The sequence below is a fragment of the Arachis stenosperma genome, chromosome 5 (assembly GCF_014773155.1).
Source record: "Arachis stenosperma cultivar V10309 chromosome 5, arast.V10309.gnm1.PFL2, whole genome shotgun sequence".
NCBI classification, from domain to species: Eukaryota; Viridiplantae; Streptophyta; class Magnoliopsida; order Fabales; family Fabaceae; genus Arachis; species Arachis stenosperma.
Genome location: NC_080381.1, coordinates 6,259,669 through 6,270,972, shown reverse-complemented (window position 1 = coordinate 6,270,972; position 11,304 = coordinate 6,259,669). Strand labels below are relative to the sequence as shown.

The 11,304-nt window shown below is 32.8% G+C and overlaps 2 protein-coding genes across 2 annotated transcripts; one reads left to right on the top strand and one right to left on the bottom strand.

Annotated features, from left to right (window-relative positions):
• The first annotated feature begins 1,485 nt into the window (after positions 1-1,485).
• On the top strand, positions 1,486-4,560 carry LOC130980027 (uncharacterized). Its single transcript, XM_057903612.1, has 9 exons — positions 1,486-2,028; positions 2,282-2,433; positions 2,545-2,640; positions 2,739-2,801; positions 3,388-3,456; positions 3,574-3,676; positions 3,779-3,850; positions 4,069-4,157; positions 4,261-4,560. The coding sequence occupies exons 1-9, from the start codon at positions 1,701-1,703 to the stop codon at positions 4,405-4,407; spliced, it is 1,119 nt and encodes a 372-aa protein (XP_057759595.1). The 5' UTR covers positions 1,486-1,700; the 3' UTR covers positions 4,408-4,560.
• Positions 4,561-4,874: 314 nt separating this feature from the next.
• Positions 4,875-7,974, bottom strand: LOC130980026 (acetylornithine deacetylase). Its single transcript, XM_057903611.1, has 10 exons — positions 7,569-7,974; positions 7,232-7,476; positions 6,942-7,050; positions 6,337-6,475; positions 6,193-6,250; positions 6,081-6,098; positions 5,771-5,893; positions 5,508-5,661; positions 5,370-5,403; positions 4,875-5,278 (listed from the first exon to the last, which is right to left on the bottom strand). Exons 1-10 carry the CDS (start codon positions 7,890-7,892, stop codon positions 5,172-5,174), a joined length of 1,311 nt encoding a protein of 436 aa, XP_057759594.1. The 5' UTR covers positions 7,893-7,974; the 3' UTR covers positions 4,875-5,171.
• Between the last annotated feature and the right edge of the window lie 3,330 nt (positions 7,975-11,304).

Sequence of the window (11,304 nt, the reverse complement as noted above, 5' to 3'; positions counted from 1 at the left end):
TTTGTTTTGAAAATAATTTATTAAATTAGTTTTTAAAAGATAATTTTTAAATAAATTTTTAGCATTTATTTTTGATAAATTAAAGTAAAAATAATTTTTAATAAGAACTAAAAATAATAATTATATTTAATAAGCACAACTAATGACTTCGAATAAAATCACCATACTAAATCAAAATTATTGGCTTTGATTTACCTTGGGCATCTGTTCATATGTATAAATCGAATGGAATGGATTCGATTTACTAGCAAATATAAATCGAATCACTTTATCTCGATTTACATCCATATACATATCGAAGCTATTTGTTTTGATTTATAGGTATATATCAATTTACATGCAATTCGAATGTAATAAATTCGATTTAGTACTAATTTCTGTAAATAAAATTTAATAAATTCGATTTATATAAAAATAAATCTTAAAACATTCAAGTAGCTATTTTTATTTTGGAGGATTAGAATAATTTTGAATTTCAATTAATTTATTCTAATAATTTACTCTAGAAATGGTGAGCACCATGATGCACTACTATTACAATTTTTTTTATTATAATATTTGAATTTTTTAGAAATAAGAATCGTGGCTACTCATTTTTTAATATAATTTTTATATTTTTTAAAATAAAAATCACTAACAACGATTTTTCTTTTTATAAAATTAATAGTTACAATTGTAAATATCATAAAAATGTTCAAAATTTTAGAATTTTGAAATTGTAGCAAGCAATTTTATTAGATCTTGACGCGGTCTAATATTCAATAAATCAAAAACTGCTATATTTAATGAATGAGACATTTTATTATATAAATTAAAGTTGTATAAATTATAGAAAGAGTATAAATTTTTTTAATAATTATTTTTAATTATTTTATTATTATTAAAAGCATGAATTCTACTTTTTTCAATTTTTTTTATTTTATAAAAAAAATCTATAAATTTATATTTTTACCACTTAAATTTAGTCAATTTAATATAAAAAAATATGCTTATTATCGTTTTCAGTCAACAAGATTAGTACTATGCATTTTATAAATGATAAAGTTTACATACAACTGAGAACTAATAATTCATCCTAATCAGTAATAGTAACAATAGTTTTACCAAGAAGATTATGCAGTTTCTCAATTTTCCATAAAAAGTGAAAATCTTTCGAGATGATTACATATATGTGACTGAAATTCAGTTGCTGTCCAATCAAGGATCTTATTAGCCACCTGAGCTTATCATCAGTAGGTTTCAAAATTTCCAAAATTTTTAATTTCTAATTAGAATTTTGTGGCCGTAATCCTAAGTCAAAAGAGGGTTGTGTTTGATTGATTATGGAATGTTGGATTGTATTTTCACTATTTTGTACTTACACACAGAGTGATTAAGAAGGAGTGGCATAACCATACGTATGCTAACAAGAACATTATCTCCACGTGTCAGATAGTGATTGGATGAATGGATATTCTCATCAAATATCCGAAACTCCAAGCCTAGTTGACAACTCTTTCTTCACTTCCACCACCTCTGTCTCAGACGCCACGACCCACCACCCACCACCACACATTAACTCATTTACTCAAAATCTCGTAGGCAGCCATTAATCACTTCCATTCGATGAAGAAAAACGACATCTTTTTCTCTGCTGCTTTCTCTTCTTTCTGAGTTAAACAAACTCATCAAAGTCTTTTTTTTTTATTGGTTGGTTGTGAATGGAGCTTTCTCTGACACTGATTCCCAACCCTTCAACTTCATCGCTTCCAGCTGCACTAGCACACTGTTCATCTTCCAAGATATGTGAATTTCAGCTTCCCAGGAAGAAGAGGGCATCTTTCTTGGAAGCACCGACTAGGCTCTCCGTTCGATGCGTTAAGGCCTCGGCGGAGAGAACCGGTGACACCATCGATGACGGGAAGACTCGGGGCGGAGGGTTCACCAACCCGGCCATGGAGGTTACCACATTCAACCGCGGTTTCAACGACGCTGACTTCCCCGTTTGGGAAAAGATTGGTGCTGTTGTTAGGCTAAGCTATGGGATCGGTCAGTTTTCTTCTTGCCACGACAATGATTACCCTTTTTGTTTTTTTTGAAATAAAGTTGCAAACTTTGGAGCTACCCTTTTTAGAAGTTCTTTAGATGAAAGGAATAATTGCATTGCTTGTGGTAATGCTAGACTTGAAATTTGTTTGTTGTTCAATAAAGGAAGTAAAAGTTTCTGCTTTATGTTGCTGCTTGTGTGTACTCTTTCACATAATAAAGTTTTTATTTTTCCCCATTACGTTTTCTGTTTCAGGGATCTACGGTGCCATGGCTGTTGCTGGGAGTTTTATATGCTCGATCACAGGAATTGACTCTCTCGGAGGTTTCCATCTATCATTAGATGCAATCTTGGAAGGGCTTGGATATGCGGCTCCTCCAATTATGGCTCTTCTGTTTATACTTGATGTAAGTTGGTCCATTTACACCATGTTGATAAGGTTGTTGTGCTCTTTTGCTTGTGCTTTAGCTTGTTCAAGTCGAAATGAATGAACTGGCATGTTTTCATTTTTTCGGTAGGATGAAGTTGTGAAACTATCACCCCATGCCCGAGCAATCAGAGATGTAGAGGATGAAGAACTCTGGAGCTTTTTCTATGGGATGTCCCCTTGGCAGGTAATTCACCATGACCTGCTTTCTTTGAAATACTGAATTGTCTAGATCTAGTGCTGTGATTGAGAACAAAGAATGATTTTGCTGGTTCTAATTTGCAGTTTATACTGATGGTTGCTGCAAGTTCAGTGGGAGAGGAACTCTTCTACAGGGCTGCAGTTCAGGTTTGTTCAGGAGCTTCTGTACCTTGTTTCCATGGTCTCAGACAAGAAATAATTTTGGATGGTATTTCAATTTAGTAACAATGAAACATGGATTTGGATTTGAGCCATCTATAATCCTCCCTAAATGGTTATTTGGATCAATTGGATGGGATGTTGTGGTTAACATGAAAGAACATCACCTTTGCGGATCTGTATAAGCGGTTTCAATTTTCAAAGACCATAGTAAATCTACCATGTGACTAGTTTTGTGTTCCATGAATCTTCCTTCACTAGATCGATTTCATAACTAACTAAGCAAGGTTTTCAGATATGTCAATATGAAAAATCTGGTTACGTTGACTGGTAAACTTTCATTCTAATGGACCGGCTTACTTCTAAGTTTAACATTGGATTTGATGCTTGTATCCATTTGATATTCAACTTAATGATTACTAAAATGGGCAAAAAACTTCAACAGCAACAATTTCCTGTTGAATACTTCACTCTAAAATTGAATGAAAGAAGAAAACTGTAGCCTCCATAATCTTGTTTTCTTCCTCGAATGCTATAGATCAGGGATTAACAATCTTTCACTGCAATTCTCCAGGGAGCGTTGGCTGACATATTTTTACGAGGCAGTAATCTTATCTCAGATGTGCAAGGAATGGCATCCTTGGTATGTTTACTATTCCTTTTTCAGTTATACCATCTGACAAGGGCTACTTATTACAAGTATCCAAAGCAAAAGTTTTCATTCCAGTGGCTTAATGGTGATTTATTTTCAAAATTGTAGACAGGGGTATTGCCTCCGTTTGTACCTTTTGCGCAAGCGTTTGCAGCTGTACTCACAGCTGTTCTTACTGGTTCTCTCTATTATGTGGCTGCCTCGCCCAAAGGTTCTCTTCTTATTGCCCTTCAACATGTTTTCCCTTTGTATTGACTTATTTTGTTTTTAAGCTTGCTTAACGATCTCTTGCTTATTTGTTTACTTCTTTCAGATCCCACTTATGTTGTGGCACCTGTTTTGCAATCTCGCTCGGGCCGTCAAGATTTGAAAAAGCTGTTTGAAGGTTCAATTACTTATCCCTGCAGCAAAGCATTAGAATCAGTTCATAGATTCATAGATTGAACAAAGTTTCATTTGGTTCAGAAAGTGGTGGAATAAAGTCATAAACTTCTAAAGTTTCTCTATAATATAATATCTACTATACTTGTCATTGATTAAGCAGTTTCTACTTATTATATCTGTTTCATGAGTCTGATTGCACTGTCTGCTTTCGGTTTGCAGCATGGTATGAGAAGCGCCAAATGAAAAAGATATATTCCCCTCTTCTTGAAGGACTTCTTGCCCTCTACTTGGGTTTTGAATGGATTCAAGTAATCTTCTTAGCTTTACATTTTTATATAATCTTTTGAAAATATTTTTCTGTTTTGTGTAAGATTTTGAAGGATAAACTAATTGGCAATGGTTATGTGACAGACAAATAACATTCTAGCTCCCATTATCACACATGGCATATACTCAACGGTTATATTGGGACATGGCCTTTGGAAAATTCATGACCACCGGCGTAGACTACGGCAAAGAATCCAACAGCTCAAATCAGAAGAAAGATATTCCAAGTAGATTTTGAAATACCATCCATGGCTGACACAGCTTGGTGAAAAATTGTATATGTATTAGAGTTGTTAATCTTGTAAAGGAAAGTTGTATAATTATGTTAGTTGAGATCTCTTACATACAGAATAAGCAAGTTCTGATTACAAAATTTTCCAGTTATGAATGTTTTCCAATAAAATGGGGGAAAATGTTTGGTGAAACAAATAGCACATTTACTGTTACATTTAAATTATCCATGGAACATTTTATTTGAACCACTAGCTATCATGGGGTGAATAATTCCCCATGTGACGTAGTGGGGTAGTATATATCCTTTACGGCTTTATCCCAATGTTGACTGGGCTAAATAAGAGACAAAAAAGACATACAAGTTAGGTGCTACTTAAAGTCAAGCTGTAAACGCAAAAGAAAGTAGGTAAATAGATAAGCATCTAAACAATGTTACATAAGATTCTTCATAAAGAAAAGAATTTATTTTGGGTAGATAAAACAGAAAATTTTAATTGAACATTTTCTCACATGGAGCGTTATATATCACCCAAAAAGGAAAAGAAAATACATATTAATAATAGTATAAAACAACATATAACTTAGATAATAGTATACTAAGTCAACTATTTTCGTAAGACTAGTGTAGAAATCAATACCACCAAACTTCTACTTCATACATACAATGAATACATAGAGTCACTTAAGGTCTTCCTTCGGCTTTAGCAGCAATGACATATTCATAGGCCGTGGAATGCTAGAATGAAGTTCAATTAGAAGTCTCAATCTTCCTCTAACTGAGCGATGATGCTTGCAAAAACTCGATACCCTTGAGACATGTCCGTAAAAAGGCAGTACTCATTCTGGGCATGGTATGTGGCCATTAGACCTAATAGTAACATGAAACACAAGTGAGTAAGTTGTTTCTTATCTAACATCAAGATTCAACGTGTATAAATTTGTTCTTAGGAAGGCCATACCATATCCAGCAGTTTGGACATCAAAACCTTCATCCTGCGGTAGATAAAATAAGAGTTCAAGTAAGGGATCTGAGTGCTAACTGCCTACAACTAGAAAAGATTTTTAATTTTCGCCGAGCAACGAGAATGTATTATCACCTGTAGCTCCCGAATGAGTGGCAAACTTCCAGTAATTGAGTAAGGCTTCACATGCCCAACTACTTCTTCAGTTGCTTTGCACAAAACATGGTAGCCTCTGGAATTAAGATCACAAGCTACTCCAGAATTTGCCTCATCAAAAGTTAGAGTAAGGCTGTAGAAGAATGCAAAGGAAGCCTTAATAGCTACACATACGTGAAAATTAAAAATCAAGGGATCCAAACCGTAATAGCTATATATAATGGAGGATAAATAAGTCAAACCTTCCCCTTAAGTCATCATCAGGCAAGACATATTTTGAAACAGGACCCCGTGTTTCTAGCTTATGTATGTTGAGATTAATGTTGTCCACATATTCTTGCAGCTTTGTCATTACATCCTTCACACTGAACAAAGTATTAGACCACAGGATATGCTTGAAAAATCATTGAAATCTCTGATTCTCACATGTTTTCTTCTCCCTTTACGGAATTACTTTGCAAATGCAATATACTAGTAAAACGAAGAATAAAAAATTGAATCCAAAGTTCCAAAAAGAGCACAACTTTGGCCATATTATAAGATGTTGCTTACTTGTAAAATGGGGTTAACCTGCAACACACAAAATAAAAACATCAGTAATGCCATATCAAAACCATTTCTAAAAGAAAAATCTAGATTGATTGTAATTTCCTAGAGCATAAACCTGACATCTCCTGAAATAGTACATTCCCCTGGAATTTGGTTGATTCCACCTCCAGGATCTACAGTAGAAAATATAATCATGAATATTGAAGATCTTATATTAAAAAAGAAGTACTAAAGTAATAATTTGATCCCACAAACTTACAGCTCCATTGGGTTGGTTTCATGGTTGATGCGGTGGCGAACCCATAGATCTGTTCCTGTGGATGTGGTGGAAAGTCTTCATAAAATCGTGACTGGATTTCCTTTAGAGCATCCATGGCTAGCTCCAGAGGATTTATAGCCTGCAAGAAACCAAATATGAAATAATAGACAAGTTAACAACTCAGTACTTATAAAGCTTAAGAGTCGAAGTCACAGAAAACATTAAAATTAAAAAAATGTATTGATTGGTCAATAGTTGGTCAAGTTGCCAAGCAGCAGGGGTAAGGCCTAAGACAAAAGCAACTACAGAATTGGTTATAATCTACTTTGACAGTCACAGAACCAAGCACAAGCTATTTTCTTCTCTCTTGTTTTGTCATCAAGAATACAGTTTGGTAGAGAGGGAGTAAAATTGTAATAATTATGTTTACTTACACACATACCACATCTCTCACAAAATCAAGAATTAGAACTTCATTATTAACTTATTAATATTATATATCATAGTCATCAAATAAAAAAAAACCAAAATAAAAATAATAGTAGTAGAAAATGTCATAGCCGAGCGAAATGTTGAAGCAACTACTATATGAATGAAGAGCATACTTTATGAGCTAACCCACTGTGAAAGAGTTTTCCGGTGACATGAAGTTTCCAAGGTATCATTCCACCAGTTCCTATACAAGGTTGTTTATCAGCCGTATCGATCCAAAACCTGACAAAAACCACCACCAAAGATCAAACCCAGGAAAAATGAATATATTATAAATAAAAAAAGAAAAAGCTACATACAGTAAAGTCAAACAGATGCACCAAAGTATATAAGTGGAGCAGAGACAAATTCAAGTTATACTGTTGAAGAAAAAAAAAAAATAATAATAATAATAACAACTTACAGTGGGCCTTTCTTAAGCTTGTTAAGGAGGCCATCTTTAACGAGAGCATCAACACCAACTCCAGTTATGGCAGAATTCTCTTCATTCGCTATGAAAATAGCAACAACACTCGATTTCAAACTGGGCTTGGTATCCCCGAGCTTCCTGAAGAGCTCCGTCACAAGTGCCACGTGTCCCAAACAATCAGTGGTTCCACGACCCCTAAGCTTATCCCCGTCAATGCTCAACGTAAACGGATCAAAATCCTGAAATGAATCCCCATACCAAAGTAAAACAAAACAAAATCAATAAACCCTAACACCAACGGTTCAAAATTGAAATAAGAGAAGAGGAGTACCCAATCGTTGGGGTTGGCGGTGACGACATCCATGTGGCAGCCAACGAAGGAGAGGATTTTGTCCGGGGAGGTGCCGGGATACTCGACGATGAGGTTGCCTCTGCCGGGGAAGTAGGTGACATGGTTGAGGATCAAGGGACCGCCGCCGGTGGTGGTGCTTAAGGGGAGGAGGGAGTCGAGCACGTGCTTGACCACCCTGTCTTCTTCTGGAATCAGCTCCGGGGGGTTGTTCTGCACGTACTTTGATTCTCCGATGAGTTTCGAGAGCAGTTCCACGAAAGAGTCCCTCTGTAGGTCCCCAAGTATCTCTTTCACTTTAGCCATCGACACTGCAAACCCTACTTCCTTCTTCTTCTTCCTCTTCCCCCCTTTTTCCTTGTTACAGTTATTCAGTTACGGGTTCAGTTCTTCCACTTCCGCAACTCCACTCACGTCTCTCTCTTGGGCTTTCCTGATGGGCCAATACTAATTGGGCCTAGTTAATTGGGCCTTATGTGTGGTTAATTAGTGATCCATTGAATGGTTGACCCATTAAATATATGCATGTAGGTAATTTTCTTTAGCTAGTTGTATTGAGTTTATTTTTCTAGTTATTTTGTATTTATTATTTTAAAGAAAAAAATGTTACAGGGTCAGCAAAAATTATTGTTTTTAGCTAACAATACTGGCAAAAAAGAAAATTATGCTGGTCTTTCAATTTTTTTTTCTTTCAAAGATACAGACCATACTTCTATCCTATGTTAAATTATTATGTTACCTAAGTATAATATGTCGATAATTTTATTTATTAACGTAGAATTAATCAAAGGTGATCATTGGTCATTTTATCAATATTCTTGAATTTGGATTTTGAAAACATAAAAAAAAATATTCGTTAAGAATTCAATAAGATCAAGTTAAATTAGGACTCATGCCAATAATTTAATATCATGCCCCATGTCCTCACTTACCTAATCTTATGCATAACAATATAAAATGATAGATGTATAGGAGTGCAACAACTTTTCCTCATAAAATTAACAATACTTATCCGATGAACTAAAATTTGAGAGTGATGAGTTAACTAATCCATATTCTTATGGCTCATTAAATATAATCTAATATATGTTTGAATTGGATGGTGATCACATGTGGAGACAGAAATAAATAATAAGGAAAAAGGAAGGTGATAATGAATGAATAAATGAGAGAGAATGGAAAAAGAATTGAAGAAGGGGAAGGGGAAGGGGAAGGGGAAGGGAATTGTCATATTCGGAATTAGGGGGTGTGTGTGTGCGGGAAGTGTCACTGTTAAGAACAGTCAATTTGGTTTAGAGGGAGGGAAAAGAGAGAATAGGGACAAGGACAGGGTTGGTTGGTTGCATGCAATGGCAAAAGAAGATAAGTGAGAGGCAATGATTACTGATTAGTGAGTAACTGGGTTTCCGAGCCCACAACACTGACCACGACTATTCCTCAATCCCACTTCAATTCTTTCTTCTACCATTCCCACAAAACGTTCTTTAACCCATCCCTCTTCCCGTTCCCGTTCCCACTCTTTTCTTTCCATCTCATATAACATTCGTTACATCCACTTATTATCTCATCTGGATCGGAGCAGTTATTTTATTTATTATTTATTTTTTTGAGATTGAAATCATCATTAATCTATCCTTCTCTGTTAAAACAATTATCATTCACTTGCCCCCTAGGCCGATACTAGCTCTTTCTTTTTTTTTTTTTAATCAAAAATAGGAAACTCGAATCCGCAACCTCTTAATTAAGTATGAGAAGACTATGTCATTTGAGTTATTACTCATTAGTCCGATATTAGCTCTTTCGATTCACATATATATATATATATATATATATATATATATATATATATATATATATATATAGGAAATGTAAAGATATTTAATACACAAGTAATTATTTGCAATGTCTTTATTATGTATTTATAAAAATATTTTTAATATTTAAAATTTAAATTCAATTTTTTTTATTCAAGTATAAGATATCATATTAGTTAATTAATTTTACATTTAATAAATAAATTAAAATCGATTAATATGCACTAATATAATACTAATACACTACTAATAATACAACCCTTTCTAAAAAAGAGATCTCTTTTCTCCCTTTTTTTTAGAAAACAAAAATTAATTCCATACAAATTAATTAAACTAATAAAAAAAAAACAGTTATTTTCACATAAAATTAATATTTTAAAATTATTAAATAATTTAATAATTTAATATATTAGAAACAGATATCTAATAATTTTATTTTTAACTATTAACTTCGTACAAAAATAATTAAATATAAATTCTCATCAAATTAAAATTACATTTAATTTCTTTGACAAAAAGTATTCTAGCTTAATTATTTGGTTAGTAATAGTTAAAATTCATCCAAATTATTTACTTATTTAAAGGTAATTATTTATATAAAGAAATATGAATATATGCTATATATGTGTGTGTGTTATAAATAAATTGATTTAATCAAACATATATTAAATTATTTAATAATATTTAATTATTATTTTTACATAAAAATATGTTTACGTATTGAGATGGCAGTAGTTAAAATGAAGCATAATAACGGTAATTAATGCATGCACTTACCATATAGGTGTATAAGAAGAGGGATACAAACTTGGAGATGTAAGAAGTAATAGCGGACACTGAATTCATGGTTGTGAGATATCTGAACATCTATATCGGTGACAGTAGAGAGAGGAAGGGCATGCAGTGATGATGATCAGGATTCAGAACCTGCACAAATAAAGAGAGATGAGAGAGATGATAATATATGTAGTATATAGGTAGCAGAAAGAACAAAGAAGGAGGCGGGGACCAAGGAGAGAGCACATAGAGATAGATATTGTTCTGCCAAAGGAGAAGATCGATGGAGAGTTGAAGTATTCATGCACACCCCATAAATATATGTGCTCTTCTTAGCTGGCTCTCTTTCCTTTCTCCATGGGGGTCCAGACACCCAAACTACCCCCTAAGCTTAATATTATTAAACCTAAGCTTCTCGCATATATGTTATCTACTATATATTATTGGAAGGTTTTCACATGTACCACGGTATTTTTTTGGTACACTGTTATTCTATTCTTTTTTAGCATTAAGATATATAATAAAATAATTAGAAGGATAAGATTGAATAGAAATACATTGAGTGATTTTGCTTTTTTGGAGAACACCATAAAATAAAGACAAGTTGTTTCCTTAGCCCATGGAAAGAATGAAGAAATTATTATTTTGCATTTGTGTTCATGTGTTGTGTTAGTTTTCTTTTAATACACCTTTTACTTTTTTTTTTAACCAATTTTTATTGATCAGTTTATCTCTCTATTAGTTTTTCTTCCTCTTTTTCGTTTTTCTAAAATAGATGACTTCCTTTGGCACGATATACTTTATTTGTCTATTTATTTTACAGAAATATTATTATTATTATATAAAATAATACTATTTTATAATTTAGTTTTATTTTTCTTGTACATATATAGTATTTACTTAATTCAATTTTTTTATTATATTAAATACATGTTATTTTACTAAATGCATATTATTTTCTAAAATTTTAAATATTAATTTTTTTTAATATTAATCTATTTTTATTAGGTTATTTAAAAAAGAGATAAAATTAAAAAATAATGAAAAAAAGGGTAAAAAGACCATTTTAATATTAGTATAAGTTAAATTTAATTGCTCAAGTAAGTATTACTATAATAATATTAATA

What these genes read in the sequence shown, in the direction of transcription:
- LOC130980026 (XM_057903611.1), bottom strand. Translation starts at nt 7,892, where the DNA reads ATGGCTAAAGTGAAAGAGATACTTGGGGACCTACAGAGGGACTCTTTC. An exon ending in ACAGTGGGTTAGCTCATAAA is followed by an intron (nt 6,476 to 6,941) that starts GTATGCTCTTCA and finishes GGTTTCTTGCAG; the next exon opens with GCTATAAATCCTCTGGAGCT. An exon ending in GATGATGACTTAAGGGGAAG is followed by an intron (nt 5,662 to 5,770) that starts GTTTGACTTATT and finishes ATTCTTCTACAG; the next exon opens with CCTTACTCTAACTTTTGATG.
- LOC130980027 (XM_057903612.1), top strand. Translation starts at nt 1,701, where the DNA reads ATGGAGCTTTCTCTGACACTGATTCCCAACCCTTCAACTTCATCGCTT. An exon ending in TAGGCTAAGCTATGGGATCG is followed by an intron (nt 2,029 to 2,281) that starts GTCAGTTTTCTT and finishes TTTCTGTTTCAG; the next exon opens with GGATCTACGGTGCCATGGCT. An exon ending in TGGGTTTTGAATGGATTCAA is followed by an intron (nt 4,158 to 4,260) that starts GTAATCTTCTTA and finishes GTTATGTGACAG; the next exon opens with ACAAATAACATTCTAGCTCC.